Source organism: Dendronephthya gigantea, unplaced genomic scaffold, assembly GCF_004324835.1.
Source record: "Dendronephthya gigantea isolate DGI-Jeju-01 unplaced genomic scaffold, DenGig_1.0 000083F, whole genome shotgun sequence".
NCBI classification, from domain to species: Eukaryota; Metazoa; Cnidaria; class Anthozoa; order Malacalcyonacea; family Nephtheidae; genus Dendronephthya; species Dendronephthya gigantea.
In genome coordinates, this window is record NW_021163093.1 from 374,109 (window position 1) to 399,885 (window position 25,777).

The window sequence follows — 25,777 nt, forward strand, 5'->3', positions numbered from 1 at the left end:
ACTCCGATCTCGAGCCGTACACAATGAAGCCTGGATGGAAATGCTTATCACGACTGACAAACCTTTTTTCCAACTAAATTCGTTCCCAGTCTATTTAATAAAATTGGTTAAGTTAAACTATTTTGCATTACTAATGCAATCTCGATTGTGATTGGCTAAAAACCATCAGATAATTCTCAATGTCTTGCCACGTTATTATTGGATATTGATGGATTATCTCTTGAGAAGGGTTTTCCAGTTATATACATATCTACGCGTACGAAGTCATTTGAAGCTATGGGTGAAACGGCTTTCTAAATTAAATGTTTAGCCAGGAAAGGAAGCTTAACGTAACAGTTCCTTGCAAAGCAAGCACTTGCAAAATAGCCAATTAAACTGTGAAGAAAAATGTTGGCAACCTTCCTTTGTCATCGGAATATAAGTCTACCTTGATTGCCACTGCTTCAATATTTCATGCATGGTTAAGCTTTACGTTGCTTTGTCCAAAATATAAGAGCAGTTAAATCACAAAGCTTTCCACAAAGTCAAAAATCTTATATTATGGAATGACTCATGATTAAGCGTCGATAGCCAATATTTTTATCATTTGGTTTATAGTCGTATCATAGTCAAATATAGTGATAACATTGAAGGTGATGTCACCCATTTTCTACAGGCGTTTCCAGAATTCCAGCTTAGGTAACTGTGGAAATTTAAACATTTGAGGCTTCACAAAAACATCAAAACAGTCCACATTCTTCACGTGCAGAACGTGAAGTATTCTTCGAATATATAATATATGCCATTGACGTAAAAGCTTTGATTTTGAAGCGACAGTTTATATTAAAATATAAATTTACGTTTTAAAAAACCCTTTGTGAAGTTAAAGTGATGGTGTAAAAGCCTTTCATATATAGCCCAACATGACTTTGGAAAACTACTTATCAAGTTCATATATAAATAAACTGTATCTATAGGCCTTTTCCGTTTGCGCTCGGCGACTTTTAAGCAATTTTTTAAAATTTGAATAACTGTTTGGTTTCCATGCACCTACCTAGAGCTACTTTTATTTTTTTGAGTAACAGGAAGCAACTTTTAGATCCATACTGCTAATTGCGCACTAATTATTAAACAAAATCTTGACTATTAAATTAATTATTTGTTCACATGCAAGCGCAATCGGGAAAGGCCTGACTGCATCCTTCTTCATAAAGCAAATTCAGAATATTATAAATGACGCATGTACTATATATATATATATATATATATATATATATATATATAATATTATATATATATATATATATATATTATATATATATATAGACTTTAGATATAGAGTATAAATCGTTCCTTTTTCGCTTTTTAATCTTGAAAGGCAACCCTTTTTGTTTTTTTTATAAATGTCTCATTGGATCTATTATTATTTTTCTCATTTTATTTGGTGTAATTTTCAAAAACAGTTTTATAAAAAAGTTTGCCAATTTGCAGTTAAATTGCTGACGTTTTTATTGAAATACAAATTTCTGACTCAGCCATGCAACCGGAAAGTTGCTGATGTCATATGTAGTCATATGTAGTCTGTGTCATATAAAAATATAAAATAGAATCCATAAAGTAGAGGCCATATATAAGTAGAAATGAATAAAGACCATACTAACATAACTATTTATAACTAACTCTTGCCATCCAGAGTAGAGATAATGAAGAATTTGAGTAGCAAAAGTATGGTTATAATACTTTAAAAAATAAGGAAAAGTTTATGGTGCATTTGACACACTAGCTGACAATATATTTTTTAAATTAAGAAAATGACCTTATGCGTTTCTTTGAAAGTTTGTTTAGAATCATTCATGACAACATAAACAATTATGATGAAAAAAATCTCGAATTTTTTTTTAATATTAGATATCCCTCAAATTCTGCCAGGCAATTCACGAAGGTATTTTCAGCTGTGAATTTCGCAACCCATTTAGCACCCCCGCGCACTTAGTTCTCTATTACTATGAAAATTGGCTATAGTGTAGCGAAATAAAATTTTAACTTTATGTACTGTCTATGCCGAGCTTCTTCACCAATGATGCTTTACCAAAAGCACCATTTTAAAAAATAACGGAAAATATATAGAGAGCTTACCAACAATTGGGCACAAGTTTACGTAGCTGTCATATCTGAACTGAAGATATTCAGCTGTTACGTTGCAACATGGTTTCCTTATGATAAAATCTTCACGCAAACATTCTCTCTCCCACTGGATTCTGTCGTTAACGAATGCAGACCATCCTCTTTCACAAAATTCGGATTCATTTTTATGTTTTTCCTCTCCAAAAACAAGGTTTGTAGCAAAGTAAAGCATTATAGCAGTCCGCAAAGCTTCTTGACAATTGCCAAAAATGATTGGTTTCAGTGAGCTTCGCTTACCCCTCATCCTATGAATTAAGATATTTCAGCAAAATTTAATTACCGTGTAAGAGTGAAGAATCTCTACTTTTTAATTTCAAATTAAAGTGCGCAACGGTACTCTTAATTAAAGAAATTACATGTAATAAAAGATGGAATGGATTCATTGGTAAAACATGGAACTCCATAGTCGATACTGAAAGATGGATCGGATTAGTAAAATATTGACTGGATTAATACAAACATTGACTGGATTAGTAAAATATGGCCTCGATTATAGTAAAACTTGCGCTAATTAGTAAAAATTGGCTCGATTAGTAAAACACGTACTCAATTAGTAAAACATAAACACCATTAGTAAAACATTAGCAAAAACATGAACCTGAATGGTAAAAGACTCGATTAGTAAAATATGTATTTGATTACTGAAACATCTACCCAACCGTTAGTAAACCGTGGATTCAATAAGTAGAAATAAACGGTGGATAAGTCAAAATTAAATAACACTCTTACATCTCTCATGGATGTGTCAACCTGAGTATTATGCACTGAATATGTAGTTGTAAAAAGTATCTTTGTATTAAAGTATAAAAAACATTTAGTTCGTTTGTTGAATAAAACGGCAGACTTGCTTTCTATTTTGAACTTATCCACCGTTTAAACTAAACGGGTTTGATACAACTGGCCCCTCAAAGCACCGGTTAATGCAGTATTTATTATTAAGTTTAGCTTAGTTTTGATCTAGACACAGAATTTGGCAATTTGCGTACATGCAGATGTTTAATTTTGATCGCACAGAATATGCGTGCAGTCGTTCAGCGAGATTTGATCTAGCCTGCAACGCAGACTATATATTGGGGTATATATAGTCTGCTAATCAGCGGCACAAAGCTTGTATGGTCACGTGGGTTTCCCGAGAAATTGTGGGACTCATTTTGATTGGTTAGCTTATAATTATGCAAAATAATCAAAATTTCAGAATATTTATTATTTTCACAAGCAACATAACGTCCTTCATCGAACAATCTTTGCTTGAAGAAGAGCACTTTTCGGAAGCTATTCGGATTGTATGCTGTTTTTTTCAAAGGGAAAGTCTTCATCGAGAGCAAGTCGAGGCACTCAAAGCCTTCTTACTCGGTAAGAATATCTTCTTTAGTGCTGGCACAGGCTACGGGAAGTCTCTAGTCTTTCAAGCGGTTCCTCTCCTCGCTGACCTTCTCGAAGAACAAGTCGTTGGAACCAGCATTGTCATCGTAATATGTCGGCCGCAATGTCGAGAGAACGCTTTCCTTTTACAAGATTTATATCTGACTTCTTTTCCAGCACAGAGAAACACAGCACGCACATCAGCGCGGCCATGTTGTCACAAATAATTATGCAATTTGCGCGCAATCATATACATAATCATAATTATAATACCGGAAATAATTCGAACATTCACGTGACCATACAAGCTTTGTGCCGCTGATTAGCAGACTATATATACCCCAATATATAGTCTGCGTTGCAGGCTGGATTTGATCAAGTTCACAAAATATGCTTTCAGTCGTTTACGTTTGATCAAGAACACAGAACATGCGCACAGTTTCGTTTAACTTTGATCGAGACAGAGAATGAGCGTGCGGTGTTGCTTAGCTTTGGTCGAGTACACTTAGAAAGCGTACAAACACAAAATACCTGGGTGTGCATGACAAATACCTGGGTGCGCATATTAAAATTAACTGTGTTAAAACGAGTTATATATTTGTGAACATAAAGTGTGGTATGCCAGAAAATAATCCTCATACCCGCAGCTGAAGTTAGCACGAAAAAACAGGAAGTTGAATGAGCTGCTGAACGCCAACATAATATTGCCACAAATATGTCACATGCAACCACGATTTATTTCGATTAAACAAGATTAAGATTGGCCATATGTGTGGGAATAAGTCGAAAAAAAAACTGACCGACTTTAAGACTGTCGCTTTAAAGCTCGAGTAATACATATATACACTGGACAATATTTTATTAGATGGAGAGAATTAAACTATATACTTGGATTTATAACTTGTGTGACGTTTATTAAAGTTTATATTTTTAGTTAAATAAAGTACGCGGTAACTGCCGCTGGTCAGAGTTCTGCGGACGCGCGGAACAAAATAAGAAACGTTGCGAACACGTTTTTTGTCTTTGATCGAGAAAATACAGCAAGTTTAAATTTGATTTAAGTCACAAGTTTCTACCTTATAGCCTAAGTTTATCGTCGATATCAGAAGTAAGTTACGTCATGATTATTTGCGCACCTTTTTCATACAATTTTAGTCGCAGTTTTAGCTCTTATTTACATATTTCTTTGTATTATTCATAGTTTTTACCGCTCTGTTTACGTGTACCTTTGTTGAATAAATCAATGTTAAAAATGGAGTGTTGTGCACAACTGAGTGGTTAAAACATGCGAACTTGACGCATCAGCAACCTCGTGATGTGTTGAGAACGCGACAGTAAAAATTCTGATCATAAAGGATAAAGAAATCTCGTATAGAAGGTAAGCCAGACCTTGACATTCATACGACCATGAATAACCAAGGTGACAAGGACTTGTCTGAGCCCAGTCAAGCACAAAACATAGTTTGTGGAGATATGGAGAATCAAAAGAGGAGAATCACTCCGTCAAATAAAGTGTTTCAAAACACTGTCAATGACAAACTTGAAATAACTATTTGCAAACGCAGCGAATTAACTGCATTAGTGAAGAAATTCGAAGAATGCGAAGACTACATTACTGAGAAACGTATAGAACACCTAACACAGATAACTGAGGAGTACGAACTCATAGTAAGCGAACTGAGATGTTTGTTTGAGCAAGATAAATATGGGATTTTTAGAGAAGAAGCTGACTGGTTACAAAAGGAACAAAACATTACTAAAGCATATGGTATAATTAAGAAAGCAAAGATTATACAATCTGATAGACGCTCGGTAACCCCTTCATGGCGCACAAAATCTCGATCGCACCGCAGTTCGCGATCATCTTCCTCATCAAGTAGCCGCACTAGATTGGCTGCCTTAGCTGAAGCAGCCGCAGCTCGTGAAAGCGCAGAGTATGAACGAGTGATGGCAGCGAAAGAGCATGATTGTCGCCAGCGAGAGCTAGATCATGCAAAAGAAATGGCAATACTAACCGCAGACAAAAAGGTAGCCATTGCCAACGCGAAATTGAAAGCCATTGAAGAAGGATTGCAAGAGGAGGAGTTAGCACAAAGAATTGAACTTCCAGAAATTCCAGAGGCGAGAGTAGAGGAAAGAACAAGCGACTGGGTAAGCTCGGTTGCTTCGCAAGGAGATGTCGGAGAAGTTCCTCCTCCCAATGTCATTGAAGACCCCCATGTACCCAGCGATCCAATTCCACCAGCAACCTTCGTAGATGGCCTACAAGTTTCCCATAGTCCCACTACGAACCTCCATGACCTTGGCCCATCAACAGGTTTCAATCCGTACAATCCTCGCGTTTCCCTCAGTCCTGCTACGAACCCTGTTAGCCAAGCCCCGTCTATAGGTGCCAGCCACAAACTTCGCGTTCCCCATGGCCCATCCACAAACCTTACGAATACAGACCCAGTGATAAGTGCAATTAATAGTCCACCTCGTATGGCCAACCAGGTTTTCGTTTCCCAAGCCTACCACAACCCTGCCACGAATTTTGACGGCACAGTACCACTGTGGAGCGCAAGCAGTTACCCACAGCAAACACCTAATAACCTGATACCTACCACCCCACTTGGCGCAGTTGGAGATACAACCGGAAGTCAACTAATAGAGTCGCTGATGTCTGCGAACCGACAAGTAGTCTCTGGCCTGGCAAGACAGAACTTACCAAAGTGCCATCCAGACATTTTTGCTGGTGATGCAACACTCTTTAACCCCTGGAAGAGAGCCTTCAAAGCCATGGTCAAGGACACTTCCGTCACCGCTGAACAAGAAATCAATTATCTACGCAGTTTCACTCGCGGAGAACCCCAACGTGTTGTAGACAATTTTAGAAAACGATATCAGACTGACCCTACAACCCTTCTTCAGAACCTCTGGAAAGAGCTAGAAGTGCGCTTTGGAAGCGCAGCTGTCATAACGAATGCCTTATTGGAACGCCTACACAACGCATCGAATTTTCAGGAGAAAGATCACGCAAAGCTGCAAGAGTTTTCGGACCTATGTATTGATGTGAACAGTCAAGTCGAGAGTCTACCTGGACTAGCCTGCCTACACTACCCTGGGGCAATCCGTCCGATTGTCGCAAAATTGCCAACATCCCTGAAAACGAACGACGCAACGACGCGTATCCAGGCTTTGGTGTTTTTACTCGGTTGGTAAAAGCTCAAGCGAAGATCAAAAACCATCCAAACATCCTTGCTGGCATCCCCCAGAAGCCAATTTTCGAAAGACATAGAGAAAAACCCAGAGATCAAAGGGCTCTACGAACAAATCTGGGCGTTGAAACTGACCCCCACCAGAACTCTCCACCAACACCCACCGAAAAGTGGTGCCCCTACCACAAGTGTGATCGTCATGGACTAACAGAGTGCAAAGCGTTTGCTACAAAAACACTAAGCGAAAAAACGGAGTGGATACAGAAAGCAGGACTATGTTTCAGGTGTCTGAAAGAGGGACACCGAGCGAAGCAATGCAAGGTTAAAGTCAGCTGCACTACGTGCGGAAATGATCGCCATCTGGCACTGTTACATAAAGAGAAGGAAGACAAAGAAAATAATAAAGATGATAAGAAAAGACATTCTGACGGCGAGGAGAGCGGAACTGAGCAAGTGAATAATACATGTACAGCTGTATGCAGAGAGAACAACGGTGGTATCTCTTGCAGCAAAATCCTGCTTGTTGACATTCTCAAACCTGATCAACAAAATGAATCCTGCCGAGTATATGCGATCGTCGACGACCAAAGCAACACCTCTCTCATCAGCAGTGAGCTAGCAGACATACTTGGAGCAGATGGTCCAAAGGAAAAATACTACCTGTCGACCTGCAGTGGCAACAAAGAAATCAAGTTTGGTCGAAGAGTCCCTGGCCTGGTCGTGAAATCCGCTTCAAATGGTAGAGAAGCTCCCCTACCACCACTTGTGGAGTGTGACAACTTCCCTGAAGACAAGAAAGAGATACCCACCCCTGAAGTAGCGCGGAGGTTCCCACATCTTCAAGACATCGCTAAAGAGATACCCCAGCTAGACGATAGAGCAGGCGTACACGTTCTCCTTGGTCGTGACGCACCTGAGCTGCTAAAAGTCCGAGCTTTCAAGAATGGCCCAAAGGGTGCCCCCTGGGCTCAGAAGCTACTGTTGGGATGGACCATCACCGGTCAGGTATGCTTGAATTTCCTGAATGGTCCAGTCCACATCGAAGCTCGCAAGGCAAGCATCGCCTTAGGCAGAGAAGAGAGAGCAGGAGTTTCAGCCTCCGTGGGAGCAGATGGAGTCGAGTACCACGTTGTTCCTTGCCCAAACCAACTGGAGATCACAGATAGCGTAACATCGCGTAACGTGTTTTGCTCAACTCCGATAGACAACGAAGTCAGCCTTTCTATTGAAGATCGGAAATTCCTCGAGATAATGGAGAGAGAGGTCCACAAAAACAGTACCGGACATTGGGAGATGCCCCTACCATTCCGCGAAACGAACACTGTTTTGCCGAACAACCACCCTCAAGCTGTTCATCGTCTCAACGGCCTACTAAAGACCCTGAAGCGCAAGCCACAGATGGAGAAGGATTATTTAAAGTTCATGGAGACAATGTTAACTAAGGGTCACGCAACACCGGTGCCACCAGAGGAACGACAAGGGAAGAGTGGCCGCATTTGGTACCTGCCACACTTTGGAGTGTACCACCCCAAGAAGCCGACGAAAGTACGTGTGGTGTTCGATGCTTCAGCAGAATTTGATGGAGTATCGTTAAACAAAGTTCTGTTACCCGGCCCTGATCTTGTGAACAGTTTGCTTGGTGTCCTGATTCGCTTTCGCAGAGAAAGAGTGGGAGTAATGTGCGACATCGAGCAGATGTTTTATTCCTTCTTCGTCAGTCCTGAGCATCGTGACTACCTACGATTCCTCTGGTACCAAGACAACGACCCCCAGAGGCCAGTGATTGAGTATCGTATGAATGTCCATCTTTTCGGAAACGGACCCAGCCCAGCAGTGGCCACGTTTGGGTTACGAAAAACCGCTTCAGACGAAAAGCATGGCAAAGGAGTTAAGGACTTTGTGCACCGTAACTTCTACGTTGACGATGGCCTCGCAGCTGTTCCCACTGCAGAAGAAGCTGTCAACCTCATCACCAGCACACAAGATGCCCTAGCAACCTCGAATCTAAGGCTGCACAAAGTTGTCTCCAACTCGGTCGATGTCATGGAAGCTTTTCCGATAGAAGACAGAGCGACAGGCGTACGCGATCTAGATCTTCGACGAGATGCCCTTCCAGCCCAAAGATCCCTTGGTGTCTATTGGAACCTGGAGAACGACACGTTCACGTTTCAGGTGACCCTTCCACCTAAACCATTCACTCGCAGAGGAGTTCTCTCCATGATCAACAGCGTATACGACCCCCTCGGAATGGCAGCGCCGGCCATGTTGGAAGGAAGAAAACTACTCCAGCAGCTGATAGCTACTAGCAAAGGTCCTAATGGGAAAACCCCCCTTGGATGGGACGACCCACTTCCCGAGAACATAATGAACCGTTGGCAGTGCTGGAAAGACTCCCTACAAGACCTTGAGCGCGTCTCAGTTCCCAGATGCTACCGCCCAAAAGAGTTTGGCCCAATGGCAAGAGCAGAGCTGCATGGGTTCTCAGACGCAAGTCAGGACGCAATCGGAGCATCAGTATATCTCAAGCTTTGGAATGAGCAAGAAGCAGTGTCTGTATCGTTCGTCTATGGTCAAGCTAGATTGGTGCCGACCCATCCTGTCAGTATACCACGCTTGGAGTTATGCGGAGCAGTCTTGTTGGTCGAGGCAGTGCAAAGGATATTGAAAGAAATTGACATTGAAATTACCCAAGTCATATACTACACTGATTCAAAGGTGGTCCTTGGCTACATTACCAATGAGAGCAAGCGTTTCTACGTCTATGTTGCAAATAGAGTCCAGCTGATCGAAGTCTGTCATCGCCAGACCAGTGGAGATATATCGAGATGAACGCAACCCAGCGGACCTTGCGACACGCGGCGTCAAACCCAGCAAACTGATGGAGTCAACCTGGCTAACGGGGCCAGAATTCCTAGAAATCACAGACAGTGTCTATCTTCCGAACGAGATTGAGGTTCCGAGTGAGAATGATCCTGAGGTACGAAAGGAAGTCACCACAAAGACAACTGAAGTGAACAGGGATAGCAACGCCGAAGGATTGGGGGCGAAAAGGTTTGAGCGATTCTCGAGTCTCTCGTCGCTCCAGCGTGCGATTGCAACCCTCATACTCAAAGTAAGAAGGTTCAAGCAACGAAGAAACCCACTCCAAACGAACCAAACCGTGACGGATAAGGACGCACTGCAACACCCGAGTACGGAGATGTTGACGCAGGCGATGGCGGTGATAGTTCATACAACACAAAGGGAGAAATTCAGCCAGGAGCTGCAACAGCTACAGCGATCACCAACGAATCAAGACTCGAGGCAACGCGAAGAAATCGTCACAGATAAAAAGTCTCAAAGAAGCACTCGCCTATACCGACTTGACCCATTCGTAGATAGCAATGGAATACTCCGCGTCGGCGGACGTCTGCGGCGAGCGGAGTTCGAGTTAGGAGAGAAACACCCCATCATCTTGCCACGCAACGACCACGTATCCAAACTGGTAGTACGACACCACCACAGTAAAGTGCATCATCAAGGGAGGTCATCACCCGGGCGCGGTTCGCCAAGCTGGCTACTGGATAGTTGGAGGATACCGAGTTGTATCGAAAGAAATACATTCCTGCGTGACCTGCAAAAAATTACGGGGCCGACCTTTAGAGCAGCAGATGGCCGACCTACCTGCAGACAGAATGGAGGTTGGACCCCCCTTCACCAACGTCGGGTTTGACGTGTTCGGTCCATGGGAAGTACATACGAGAAAAACTAGAGGCGGTGCGGCCAAGTCGAAGCGTTGGGGTCTGGTATTCACCTGTCTTGCAAGCAGAGCGATACATATCGAGCTCCTAGAGTCCATGGATGCAAGTGCCTTCATCTGTGCTCTCAGGCGCTTCTTCGCACTACGAGGCCAGGCGGCACTACTTCGTTGCGATCGAGGGACGAACTTCATCGGAGGGAAATCGGAGTTAGAGGATGCTTTCAACGATATGAAGCTTGGAAAGATCGAAAGGTTCGTGACAGAACAAGGTTGCAAGTGGGAACTAAATCCGCCGCACGCATCCCACTTCGGCGGCGTATGGGAAAGGCAGATCGGGACCATTCGTCGCGTTTTGGAGGGCATGTTCGTTGAACTCGGCAAGGCTCAGCTAACCCACGAGCTCTTGTCAACCTTGATGGCGGAGGTAACAGGAATTGTCAATGCTCGGCCGCTAACCGCTATACCAACGGACGTTGACGATCCACAGCCTCTATCACCCGCTATGTTGATTACCATGAAGACCCGTCCTTTAGGTCCTCCACCTGGCAACTTCCTACCTACGGATTTGTACGCACAACGTCAGTGGAAGCGGGTACAGTACCTCGCAGACCAGTTCTGGCTGAGATGGCGTCGAGAGTACCTCCAATCTCTTCAGTCAAGGAAAAAGTGGAACCAGCCGCAGAGAGATCTCATCGAAGGAGACATCGTACTAATGAAGGATGGAGAATATCGTAATGATTGGCCCCTCGGACGAGTGACGGACGCCGTGAAAAGTGAAGACGGAAAGGTGAGAAAAGCGTACATCGCGATCGAGAGAGACGGCCAGAAAAAAGTCATGTTTCGCCCCATTAAGGAGCTGATTCTTCTCATTCCTGCAGATAAAGTTAAAGACGGTGAAAAGTAGCAAGGATGTAATCATCCTTGGACGAGGAGTGTGACGTTTATTAAAGTTTATATTTTTAGTTAAATAAAGTACGCGGTAACTGCCGCTGGTCAGAGTTCTGCGGACGCGCGGAACAAAATAAGAAACGTTGCGAACACGTTTTTTGTCTTTGATCGAGAAAATACAGCAAGTTTAAATTTGATTTAAGTCACAAGTTTCTACCTTATAGCCTAAGTTTATCGTCGATATCAGAAGTAAGTTACGTCATGATTATTTGCGCACCTTTTTCATACAATTTTAGTCGCAGTTTTAGCTCTTATTTACATATTTCTTTGTATTATTCATAGTTTTTACCGCTCTGTTTACGTGTACCTTTGTTGAATAAATCAATGTTAAAAATGGAGTGTTGTGCACAACTGAGTGGTTAAAACATGCGAACTTGACGCATCAGCAACCTCGTGATGTGTTGAGAACGCGACAACTTGGATCTTACATTTCTTATATTTTTGATCAAAATTTCACGCACTCGGATATTAAGGTTTACACCCAATAGGATATTATTTTCTTGATATATCTAAACCGCGCAAAAAAACTTCGTTTATAGCTAGCAATAAAAATGATCAAGCATCGACAATGACATATTTTACTTTCTAATGCAGGTACGCACTACCCTAGTGTAATATAAATGTTCACACCTAAAAAAAATCTTCTCCGTTATACAGGGTGTATAGAAATAAACTGTTCTTATAATTTAAATGCCTGAACAATTTTCCAAGACCACGGGTGCACAAACATGCACAACCGAATATCTAATGCTGCCGGAATTGATATACTAGCTACTTTAAGTTAAGAAATTATGTTCCTGGAAGAACTCTCAGATCGTTTAACGACGTGAAATTGGAAGTGCCGTTAGTTAATGGTACTTTCCACGATAGCGCTGCTGCTGTTTTTAAAAATTTTCCAGCAGATATTAGAAGTTGTAACGATTTTAATATTTTGTAGACGAGAAATAAGAACTCATTTAACGGCCTTAGCCAATACTAGATTATTAGGATCACCTAAAATACATTATTGTACATATCTTATAATATATTATTTGTAAATAGCCGTCGTATAGTTTTGACTATTTTTCTAAATTGTTTTTATAACTAGCTAACTAAATAATGGAAATGTAAGCGCCACTCTGTGGAATTCGCATTAAACCTTTATTATAATAATTATATTTATTATTATTATTGTTCAAGGTTGTGCTTTTCACCCGTTATCAAGAACATTTCTTCAAGCGTTTCATGTACCAGACGTGTTTTTTATGTCTTGATATAAGTGTGGACGATAAGAACTAAATAAAGAGATGATTTTGTCTTCCCTTTTAAACTTATTTAAGCTAAACGCCTTTCGAAAAACCGGCCCCAAGAGCAGAAAGGCTTTTGTGCTTGTGACAAAGATATGTAATATATGCACAAAGCTGACAGTATATACTGTATATTGTTGATTATCTGCATAAATCATACAAAAAAACGCCGTTTATAGCTAGCAAATAATGATCATGCATCGAAAAATTAATGACAGACTTGTCTTTCTATAGAAATTATAACTTAAATTACACACTTTCATTGTAATGCTAAAGATACGCATTACCATAGTTAATATCAATGTTCATAATTGCATGCAAGGTGTGTAGCGAGCCCCAAAAATCGACTAGGCTTTACAAGGGTGATGGCAAAATCGGACGTACATAACCTTTCGTAAAGACCAAGGAGTATGAATATTTTGCAGACGTATTGAGCATTGGCTGAAATAAATGCAAATTACACAGCTGTTTTCTTGAAATTTGTTGATCTTAATTGTCATAAAAATGCAAAGACAATCGAGGACGCAAAACCACTTATAATATTGGCAAATAACGCTGTTACGTTTGCTCAAATTTCGACTGACAAAGACGATCTTGGCGGGCTACAGATCTCTGGCAGGAGCCTTTTGTCTTAAGAGCAGGTCTTCAATGAAATGGTTGGTAGAAAAGTGGAGCACGTATTCCGTTGCATGCTCAGAGGAAATATTAGCAAAAAAAATTAGGGGTGCTGTTACGAACCCAGTTTATCACGCACACCATAACCACCTATAAGCGCCTTTTTCACAATGATATCGGCCTGTTTTTGTCAAATTTTATACAGACAATGAATTTTGTTCTCTGATTAGAAAGCAGCCTTGATACAACATAATACAATCGTTAATACAAAATTTGACCAAAAACTTGTTTACCTATCTAAAACGGGTATTTGTTAAACTGATTCTTAGTAAGACTGGCTTTTTGTAGAAATTTATCATTTTCGTGAATATACCGGCGACAATTAAGGTTGGCTGCATGGCTCTTTTTACACTGAAAGACATAATATTACTTAATTTACTCTGTTAAAAAATCATATCGGGCATTTCAAAACCATAAAAGGAATTGAAAGCAATTGATATAAATTAGAATGATTCAAAAGCAATATCTGTTCGGAAATATGTGTTAATTCAAGACAGAACTAAATATAAAAGCCACACGAATGTGATAAACAGGTGATCACATGATGCATGGGCTCGACTATATCACTTTTATCACCCTCGGGTGTATATCACAATTGCATAGATAATATATTATCTATTATCTACACAGTCGTTTAGTTTTGATCGAGACAGAATTTGCCTACATGCTAAGGTTTGATTTTAATCGCGCAGAATATGCGTACAGTCGCTTAGCTTTGATCAAGTTCACAGAATATGCATGCTTTCATGCAGTCATTTATAATTACGTTTGATCGTGAACACAAAATATGCGTCCAGCGCCGTTTAGTTTCAATCGAGTATACAGAATATGCATGCGTACAGTGTCGTTCAGCTTTGATCAAGTTCACAGAATATGCTTTCAGTCGTTTCCGTTTGATCGTGTATACAGAATATGCGTGAGCGCAGCTTAGCTTCGGTCCAGTACACTTAGAAAGCGTACAAACGCAAAATACCTGGGCGCGCATCACCAATACCTGGGTGCGCATTTTAATTCTAATTATTATTATTACACCTTTTGTGAACATAACGTGTCGTATGCCAGAAAACGATCTTCATACCCGCAGCTGATGTTATAGCACGAATTAACAAACAGGAAGTTCAATGAGCTGCTGAACGCCAATATAATATGGTCACAAATATGTCACATGCGACCACGATTTATTTCGATTGGCCAACATTAAGATTGGCTACGTGTGGGAATAAGTGGGAAAAAGACTGACCGAATTTAAGACTGTCGCTTTAGCTCGAGTAATACTTATACAGATCAATATTTTATTACATGGAGAGAATTAAAGTATGTAACTTGGATTTTTGGATATTTCATTTCTTATATTTTTGCTCAAAATTTCACGAACTCGGATATTAAGGTTTCAACCAATACCATATTAATTTTCTTCATTTATATGAAATCATCCAAAAAACGGCGTTTATATAGCAAGCAAATAATGGTCGTGCATCGACAATGACATATTTTACTTTCTAATGCTAAAGATACGCACTATACCATAATGTAATATAAATTTTCACACCTACATGCATGTTTTGCAAGCCCAAAAGATCGTCTAGTCTTTATAATTTTGGTGAATATGCGTTTTGCAAAGTCGCCGGGTCGTAGCTATAACCTTGGGCAAAGACTGAGGAGTATGCAGGAGTATAATATACTCGTTCGCAGTTTTTTAAAGGCTTTCTTGGTGGCGGCATTTACAAATTATAAAAAAAATCTTCTCCGCGTTATACAGGGTGTATAAAAAAGAAGACATTTATCGAAATCAAACTGTTCTTATAATTTAAATGCCTGATCAATTTTCCAAGACCACGGATGCACAAACATGCACAATCGAATAATATCTAATGCTGCACGAATTGATATACCACCTTAAGTTAAGAAATTATGTTCCTGGAAGAACTCTCAGATCGTTTAACGACGTAAAATTGGAAGTGCTGTTAGTTAATGATACTTTCCACGACAGCGCTGCTGCTGTTTTTAATAATTTGCCAGCAGATATTAGAAGCTTAATTTAACGATTTTAATATTTTGTAGACGAGAAATAAGAACTCATTCAGCTGCCCTATCCAATACTAGATTATCAGGATCAGCTAAAATACATTTTTGTATCTATCGATCTTATGATATATTATTTGTAAATAGCCGTCGTATATAGTTTTGACTAGTTTTCTAAATTGTTCTTATAACTAACTAAAAATGGAAATTTAAGAGCCACTCTGTAGAATTCTCATTAAACCTTTATTATAATTATTATTATTATTATCATCTTTATTGTTCAAGGTTGTGCTTTTCACCCGTTATCATGAACCTTTCTCCAAACGTTTCATCTACCGAAATAACAAAATATAGAACAAAGAGGCAACTTCAAAGAAACAAGACTGGCTTTTCGTACTAAAATGATTCAAAAGCCATATCTCATCCCAATACAAGCATGCATATGTCTTTACAGTTATTATATTTTCCGCAAAATTTCATGCGCTCGGATATTAAGGTTCAAACCCAATAGCATATTTGTTGATTATCTGAATAAATCATACAAAAAAAAGGCCGTTTAGCTAGCAAATAATGATCAAGCTTCGACAATTAATTACAGATTTAACTTTCTAATGCTAAAGATACTCATTACCCTGGTGTAAAATAAATGTTCATACCTGCATGCAAGGTGTGTAGCGAGCCCCAAAGATCGACTAAGCTTTACAATTTTGGTGAATATGCGATTGGCAAAATCGGAAGTATGTACCCTTTCGTAAAAACCAAGGAGTATGAATATTTTGCAGACGTATTGAGTATTGGCTGAAGTAAATGCAAATTATACAGCTGTTTTCTTGAAATTTGTTGATCTTAATTGTCATAAAAATGCAAAGACAATCGAAGACGCAAAACCACTTATAATATTGGCAAATAACGCTGTTAAGTTTGCTCAAATTTCGACTGACAAAGACGATCTTGGGGGGCTATAGATCTCTGGCAAGAGCCTTTTGTCTTAAGAGCAGGTCTTCAATCAAATGGCTGGTAGAAAAGTGGATAGCAAAACAAATTAGGGGTGCTGTTACGAACCTAGTTTATCACGCACACCATAACCACCTAAGCGCCTTTTTCACAATGATGTCGGCCTGTTCTTGTCAAATTTTATATATATGAATTTAGTTTTCTGATTAGAAAATAGGCATGATAGTACGAAAGAAGCGAAAAAATTCGGCCTAAAAGTATTTCAAGTTAAAAACTGCGTTAAATTTTTCTTTAACATTATTTCGCTTAAAATTTTGTATGAGCCATTTAAACATTAAAGGCTGTTTCTACTTACGAGTTTTTTATACGCATGTATATATATACACGTACGGAAAATTTTAAATGCTTTTAAATTTTTATTATTTAACATACAGGTCAACTAATGCATACTAAAATATGCAGGAAAACTAAGTTCCTTCGATTTATTCACTTAGTTTTTTCAAAGGTAACATGTATAAGGATTTAGACTTTTACCTGAGTGTATGTGCATATGAAGAACGCGGTACAATTAAAATGCGGTTTTGATACAAAATAATACAATCATTAATACAAAATTGACCAAAAACTTGTTAACCTATCTAAAACGGGTATTTGTTAAACCGACTCTTAGTAAGACTGGCTTTTTGTAGAAATTTATCATTTTCGTATATATAATACGACATTTAAGGTATAGGCTGCATCGCTGTTTTTGCACCGAACTGAAAGACATAATATTATTTAATTTACTTCTAAAAATCATAAAAAATTATATCGGACATTTAAAACCATCAAAAGGATTGAACTGCTATAAATTAGAATGATTCAATAGCAATATCTGTTCGTAAATATGTGTTTATTCAAGACAGAACTAAATATAAAAGGCACACGAATGTGATAAACAGGTGATCACATGATGCATGGGCTCGACTATATCACTTTTATCGCCCTCGGGAACATATCACAATTGCATAGATAATATATTATCTATTATCTACGCAGTCGTTTAGTTTTGATCGAGACAGAATTTGCCTACATGCTAAGGTTTGATTTTAATCGCGCAGAATATGCGTTCAGTCGCTTAGCTTTGATCAATTCACAGAATATCCTTTCAGTCGTTTAATTACGTTTCATCGTGAACACAAAATATGCGTTCAGCGCCGTTTAGTTTCAATCGAGTATACAAAATATGCGTACAGTGTCATTCAGCTTTGATTAAGTTCATGCACAGATTATGCTTTCAGTCGTTTACGTTTGATCGTGTATACAGAATATGCGTGAGCGCAGTTTAGCTTCGGTCGAGTACACTTAGAAAGCGTACAAACGCAAAATAGGAGTATGCAGGAGTATAATATACTCGTTCGCAGCTTTCTTAAGGCTTTCTTTGTGGCGCATTGACAGATTATAAAAAAATCTTTTCCGTTATACAGGGTGTATAGAAAAAGAAAATTTTAATAGAAATCAAACTATTGTTATAATTTAAATGCCTGAACAATTTTCTAAGCCCACAGGTGCACAAACATGCACAATCGAATAATATCTAAAGCTGCACGAATTGATATACTACCTTAAGTCAAGAAATTATGTTCCTGGAAGAACTCTCAGATCGTCTAACGACGTGAAATTGGAAGTGCTGTTAGTTAATGGTACTTTCCAAAACAGTGCTAATTTAATAATTTGCCAGCATGCAGATATTAGAAGTTGTAACGATTTTAATATTTCTAGACGAAAAAATACGAACTCATTTAACTGCCTAGCCAACACTAGATTATTAGGATCAGCTAAAATACATGATTATGATATCTATCTTATAATACATTATTTGTAAATATAACCGTCGTACAGTTTTGACTAGTTTTCGAAATTGTTCTTATAACTTACTAAATAATGGAAATGTAAGAGCCACTCTGCGGAATTCTCATTAAACCTTTATTATAATTATTATTATTATTATTATTATTATTATTATTATTATTATTATTATTATTATTATTATTATTGTTCAAGGTCGTGCTTTTCACCGGTGATCAAGAAACATTTTCCAAACGTTTCATACCGGTACGTGCTTTTTTATGTCTGCATATAACTCTAGACGATAAAAACTAAATAAAGAGATGATTTTGTCTTCCCTTTTGAACTTATCCGCCGTTTAAGCTAAACGCGTTTGGAACTATCGGTCTCAAGAGCAGAAAGGCTTGTGTTCTTGTGACAAAGGTATGTAATATATGCATGCACAAAGCTGATGGTATTTTACGCATCCAAAGGCTTAGCTAGTGTAATGATGGGGCATTTGAATTATAACATGTACAGTAACTTAATTTCCAAAGGTCTTCTTTTATATATATATATATATATATATATATATATATATATATATATATATATATATATATATATATATATATATATATATATATATATATATATATATATATATATATAAATACATAGTTTAATTACATTTGTCACTGCAGTGATCGCTTTTCGAGTCTTTTGAGCATCCAAAAAGCGATATTTATGAAACACGTTTTTGGTTGAAATTAGTAATGAAGAAGCTAAATTAAAAACTTCAGTAGCGAAATAACAAAATATAGAACAAACAGGCAACTTTGAAGAAACAAGACTGGCTTTTTGTATTTAAATTAACCATTTTCAAATTTTTTAACGATTTAAGTTAAAACAAGACATTTCAACACACTACTACACTACGCATTACTCTAGTGTAATATAAATGTTCATACCTGCATGCAAGGTGTGTAGCGAGCCCCAAAGATCGACTAGGCTTTACAATTTTGGTAAATATGCGATTGGCAAAATCGGACGTATATAATCTTTCGTAAAAATAGAGGAGTATGAATATTTTGCAGACGTATTGAGTATTGGCTGAAATACATGCAAATTACACAGCTGTTTTCTTGAAATTTGTTGATCTTAATTGTGATCATGATAAAAATGCAAAGACGATCAAGGACGCAACACCACTTGTAATATTGGCAAATAACTCTGTTAAGTTTGCTCAATTTTCGACTGACAAAGACGATTTTGGGAGGCTATAGATCTCTGACAAAAGCCTTTTGTGCATATGAAGATAGATTTTAGTAAACAGTTTTTAGTTTCCAATACTAAAGATATATACGCACTGCGGAAGGGTCAATTACACTAGGGCAGTGACAAATTTCAATGGCGACATGAATGGGTGATAATTATTTCTCCATGACAGGTATCTGTCATGCATGTCGTCGTTGAATTTTCTATTGTCTTTGCACCCCCTGCAAGATGGCATCTTTAACCTTGGAAGGGTCTATACGTATACACCTGCAGGCATGTTGTACCGAGTCCCAAAGATCGTCTAGGTTTTACAATTTTGGTGAATATGCGATTGGCAAAGTATATAATAATATAAATTTTATACTCGTTCGCAGTTCTTAAAAGCGTTCTTTGTCACGGCATTTATAAAAAAATCTTCTCCGATATACCGAAGTTTTCTGTTTAGAAAATTCCATGCCCATTATCTCCACGGCCTTAAAGTATTTCAAGTTAAAAACTGCGTTGAATTTTAAAGCGAAATTGTTTCGCTTAAAATTTTGTTTGAGTCATTTAAACATTAATACAAAATAAAACAATCTTTAATTTAAAATTGACCCAAAATTTGTTTACCTATCTAAAACCCAAAATTTGTTTACCTATTTTATCAGCCTCGTATGGGCTATCTGTAAAACAAGGAACGGGGAATCGGGGAAAGGAATGGGGAAAGGAACGGGAAACGGTAAAACCAGGAATGGGAAAAGCCAGAATCTGTAATACCAAGAACGAGAAAAGCCGGAATCTGTAAAACCAGGAATGGGAAAAGCCGGAATCTGTAAAACCAGGAATGGGAAAAGCTGGAATCTGTAAAACCAGAAATGGGAAAAGCCGGAATCTGTAAAACCAGGAATGAGAAAAGCCGGAATCTGTAAAACCAGGAATGGACCTAGCCCCTTCTATATTATTATCATAGTCTCTTATCATTATTAAAATTATTCGTTTATACTTTACATTTTACGCGCAATATCTTATATATAAAGATAAAACGAACAATTCAATACGTAAATAAAGCAATCTTGAATGTCAAAATTTCGACTTCATTTTAAAGAAATCTTCAGACAGAATGAAATACGATACTTTACAACGTATACAACACAGAGAATTTAAGCGCACGTCTGTCAAACGTCTGTTGCGAATAAAATTATAAAACTGAATATGTATATAAAAGCAAACATAATAATGTTGATATGATAATAATTTTAGATAGTCTATGATAAATATGTATGATAACAACAATGCTACAGTCTGTTCCCGTTTGTTAATTAACACCAGTCGCCCCGTAGGACAAACACGCTCTACTGTTGTGAATATGATCAAAATCAAAAGAACATAAACATAACATTTATTCCTGGTTTTACAGATTCCGGCTTTTCCCATTCCTAGTTTTACAGATTCCGGCTTCTCCCATTCCTGGTTTTACAGATTCCGGCTTTTCCCATTCCTGGTTTTACAGATTCCGGCTTTTCTCATTCCTGGTTTTACAGATTCCGGCTTTTCCCATTCCTGGTTTTACAGATTCCGGCTTTTCTCATTCCTGGTTTTATAGATTCCGGCTTTTCCCATTCCTGGTTTTACAGATTCCGGCTTTTCTCGTTCTTGGTATTACAGATTCTGGCTTTTCCCATTCCTGGTTTTACCGTTTCCCGTTCTTTTCTCCATTCCTTTCCCCGATTCCCCGTTCCTTGTTTTACAGATAGCCCATACGAGGCTGATAAAATATGTTAGTCGCAATCTCATATTTTCACCTTTGTGCCTAATTAAAGCAGTGCATAACAAAAGAAAAAAACAATTAACGTTCTAACGGATCCTAAGGCTCACATCAGTACGATAGCACACCAGCTCTTACACTATATTTTTGCCCGCTGCCGATCGGTAGGGATGGAGACGGTATCCGAGCGAAACGGTCGGGCTAGGGGTGAAACGGTGTTTCTTTTGAGTTTGCTGTTTTCGGCGCAGATAATAACTCAACGAACCATGCTATTTTAACGGTACCTCCTCCAAATATGTCTCCAAGCCAGATGAGGGGTTGGAGTTAGGTTACCGTTAACCTTCTCCACCAGTCTCCAACCCTACAGCAGCGGGGCAACGTTGAAAAATGACTGCAGCGATGTGCAAACGTAGCGAAGGTAAGCTTGGCTAGTCCAACGTCCAAGAGCTTGAATTAGATGATCCGGAATCCCAGCCGCAGCGGCGGAAGTAGCAGCCCCAATGCGAAAGCTGTGAGATGAGTAGTTCCCCAATTACGCCGGCTCGCCTCAAGATTTTGCGAAGGAAAAAATTGACTTGTTGAGCAGTTAAGGGGAAGCCATCCGACCACAGGAATAAAGGACCAGGGCCGCTGCCACGCATATCGAGGTACGCCTGAAGCGCGAAGACAGGGCAGAGACGATTGCTTGAAGACCCGATGTACAGGACCTGTCCGACGCCAAGAGGATCAGTCTTAGAAAGCCAGAAAGCACGCAGACCAAAACATAACTGCATCGTAGACGCCAAGATCACCAACCGTCGACGAATGAATAACATCCAATAGATCGCGGGTTATGGGGCAGCGTTATTAAAACTATTATTATTAAAACTTTATTTCATGAGGGGTTCACATTGTTACCTTAAGGTATTCTTCCCAATGGCGTAACGAGGAAATGCCAGACCGATAACGACGGATGCCCTGAAGCAGACGACGAAACCGTGGTTTCTCTTTCGTGGGATCCGGGAAGCCAAGGTCAATATGATAGGAACCGACAGCAGCTAGGTAAACATTAAAGGAAAAAACTCCGTATTGAGCCGAATAGGGTGGGTAGGTGAACGAAAAGCGCAGAGCAAATTAATCATACGCTGGAGGAACGTGCGACCGGGCGGAACAACTTTCGTAACGTGGTGAAGCGAGCCGATAAAGGATTCTAACTCTCGACGAGTGCACCAAGACTTACGATTCCATTTTTTAAGAAGCTCTACGATGGCCACAAATTTTAGCGGATGGCAACCGAGCAGACTGGGTGAGAGAATTTAGTTCCACACCTAAAAAGACTAACGTAGTAGTAGGACCCTCGCACTTTGACGGATGGAGAGGCAAACCCAAACGGAGGAATAAGGACCTGGCGATGGCTACATTATTAGCGCACTCGGTGGAGTTGCCGGGGCCAAGGGTCAGGAAATCGTCGAGGTAGTGAAGGAGAAAACGAACGCGATAATTAGCTTTAAGAATCCATTCCACCATTTCGGCGACGGAGTTGAAGATAAATGAGGCGGAACGCAGACCAAACGGAAGAGCCAAATCGACGAAATACGACTCAGGCCACCACATGCCAAATAAGAAACGTTCGTCAGGTCTGAGAGCGATGTTACGGTACGCACATTCTACGTCAAATTTGGCCATAAGAGCACCCGGACCAAGCTGTACAAACGAGCAATGGCATGATCGACGGAGATGTAAGTCAACGAGAAAGGATCCTTGGGGATGCCGTCATTAACGCTATGGCCTTCGGGTGACGACAAATCCTGAATGAGACGCCGTTTACCAGGCTGGCCTTTCTTTGGAATGACCCAAAACGGGCTGCACTGTAGATTAGGAAACGGTGGCGAGGCAAAAGGACCCACGACACGACCATGCGAAATTTCATTTGCCAAATATTTGTCGATAACATCGGGATGTTGCAAGGCCGATTTCATGTTTCGGTGCGATGGTCGTAAAGAGACTAGTGAAGGATCAAAACCCGACGGAAAGCCGTGAGCTATACCATCCAACACGTAGCGAACCATAGCTTGATTGGGATGGTTGATTAATTCCCGATGAAACTCGACGTATTGAAGCGGCGAAACGCGGGAGACCAACGGAAACAGGATGCGGGACTCCGGCAACGGTGGATCTACAGCACGAACGAAAGCACCTACAACGGAGCAGAAAAATAGCAAGAACAGCGAGCGGAAACGAACGGAGCGACCGGTGCGAACGGTACGAACGGTGCGACCAGTGCGATCGGTACGAACGGTGCGACCAGTGCGATCGGTGCGAACGGTACGAACGGAGCGACCAGTGCGAACGGTACGAACGGTGCGACCAATGCGATCGGTACGAACGGTGCGACCAGTGCGATCGGTGCGAACGGTACGAACGGAGCGACCAGTGCGAACGGTACGAACGGTGCGACCAGTGCGATCGGTGCGACCGGTACGAACGGTACGAACGGTGCGAACGGTGCGATCGGTGCGACAGTGCGATCGGTACGAACGGTGCGACCAGTGCGATCGGTGCGAACGGTACGAACGGAGCGACCAGTGCGAACGGTACGAACGGTGCGACCAGTGCGATCGGTGCGAACGGTGCGAACGGTACGAACAGTGCGCAACTAAATCACAAGTGAAGCTAGATAACTATTTTATTCAGCAAATTCATAACCGAACACGAATTACAAACAAGAAAAAAAAACTAAAATAGCGCACAGAACAATGTTAACGTCCGGAACAACGGGAACAAACGAACCGACCACGACGTATTAACTAACGACGCGAGGTGTCTGATGATAGACGCTACTTCGCGGGTTGCGAGCGAGATGGTGAACGAGGACAACGTGTAGACTGGTGGGCCACGCTACGACGATGGATTGCAGGACAACCCGGAAAATCACAGGCATGACGGAACCGACACCGGAGGAATTGCGATGAGCACCGACCAGCGTTCCAAGAGTGACAAATAATGGACGACGACGGGGTACCGGACGCTTCAAGGGAGCTGGAGGACGAGGAAAACGAAGTAGATACCCGCGAAGCAGGAGTAGAAGAAAACTCCCGGCGCCGAATATATGAAAATTATACAGCTCCGGGTGGAGTTGTAACCAATCGGTGAGGCGGAGAGCAGCTGCATGGCGACGAAAAGCGCGATCGTACGCGATCCACCCCGAGCCAAGATGCTTCTGAGCGGAACGCAAAATAAGTAGCTGGTAGCGAAGCAAATCCGGGGAGCGAGACGGCCAAAAATTCGTCATCACGAGGATATAAACAGAAAAGGCTGGGAGCCAAGTCATAATATCTGTAATTTCCTTAGGGCGCTTTGACGGTCGCAAAACTAATTCGTTATCCCCGATGGTAAACGAAGGAGCGTCATGAACTGAAGTTTCTTCGATAAGAGAGGCCAACTCGACCAACTTGCCGTTGAAAATTGATGCCATAAGCTTTGGGGATACCGGAGGAAACAAGGCCCGACCACGAAGGGAGAAAAAGCCGATACGGTAAGCGTAGAGAAGCGAGGGGGCGAGGCAGTACCACCAGAGGCTAAAAAACACCCGGCGAAACAAACCCCATCCCGGGGCCCGGGGACGTAGACGAAGAAAACAAATATGGCGTACCTGAAGGGACAGGATTTTGAATCCGATACAACGGCTGCTGCAGCGTCTGTTGAGGCGGTTGCCAATGTCCAGCTACGGCACGATCTTGTTGTTGGGTAACCATAGGCGTCGCTGATTGAAGTAACACGGGTTGTGGTGGCTGCTGAGCGAAAAATGGTGTCAAACTTGGATGACTCGATGGCCAAGTAGAAGCAACACTGACGATTTGTTGATTTGCAATAGCCGGCGATGGAACACGAGTTGGGAATAACGGTGAAGCAATATGCTGATGTAAACTTGGCTGAAATTTCCGAGATGGCGACGAGCGAACGGCAAGGGGAGCCGTAGCGATCAACTGCGATGCCACTGTTGAAGTTGTAACAGCAGACACGACTGGTGAGCTAGTTGGCGTTACACTCAAAGCAACTCCTTGAAGAGACATATTTTCCTGAGCCATTATAGCGAAATAATTTTGTTGGACAAGGTTGTGACGGCATCGATTCACGCAAGCAACTAACAACTCGATCAGGCAAACTGGGCTCATATTTGTACTCACCGGAGGGGGCAAGTAGCCGACCGGACAAGCGTCCTAGGACCCGCGACACTACGATACGAAGACCCGTATAACATTAACTTCCTTTATTATTTAATAATAAATACATTTAATCACGAACATGTCACGGCTTGCTCTGGTTTTATGCCGAATTGCTTAGAATGTTCTCCTGATGTGATTTATTCCAACTTTATATGCATATGCGGGTTGTTTATTGAAAAGCAAAATTCTTCAATTAAGTCCGAAAGAGAGTTAATTTTCAATGGTTTTAGTCCCAACTCTCAGAGGTAAAAATATGCGATTTTGACTAACACTTTTTATCAGCCTCCTATTTGCTCACTTTTTCACCATTTAATATCAAAAACATGTCATTCGATATTTAAAAGCCTTCGGAATGTGAAAAAAATTCGTTAATAGAATGATTAGTTCACGTACAATAG

The 25,777-nt window shown here is 40.4% G+C and overlaps 1 protein-coding gene across 1 annotated transcript; it reads right to left on the minus strand.

Annotated features, from left to right (window-relative positions):
- Positions 1-22,581: 22,581 nt before the first annotated feature.
- LOC114533054 lies at positions 22,582-25,192 on the minus strand. The gene is made up of 2 exons (XM_028554638.1): positions 24,806-25,192; positions 22,582-23,350 (listed from the first exon to the last, which is right to left on the minus strand). The coding sequence occupies exons 1-2, from the start codon at positions 24,906-24,908 to the stop codon at positions 22,821-22,823; spliced, it is 633 nt and encodes a 210-aa protein (XP_028410439.1). The 5' UTR covers positions 24,909-25,192; the 3' UTR covers positions 22,582-22,820.
- Between the last annotated feature and the right edge of the window lie 585 nt (positions 25,193-25,777).

Bases quoted from the DNA above. Each gene is read 5' to 3' on its own strand.
- LOC114533054 (XM_028554638.1), bottom strand. From the start codon at position 24,908: ATGGTTACCCAACAACAAGATCGTGCCGTAGCTGGACATTGGCAACCG. The intron at 23,351-24,805 runs GTACGCCATATT...GCTCCGTTGTAG, and splicing joins TCAAAATCCTGTCCCTTCAG to GTGCTTTCGTTCGTGCTGTA.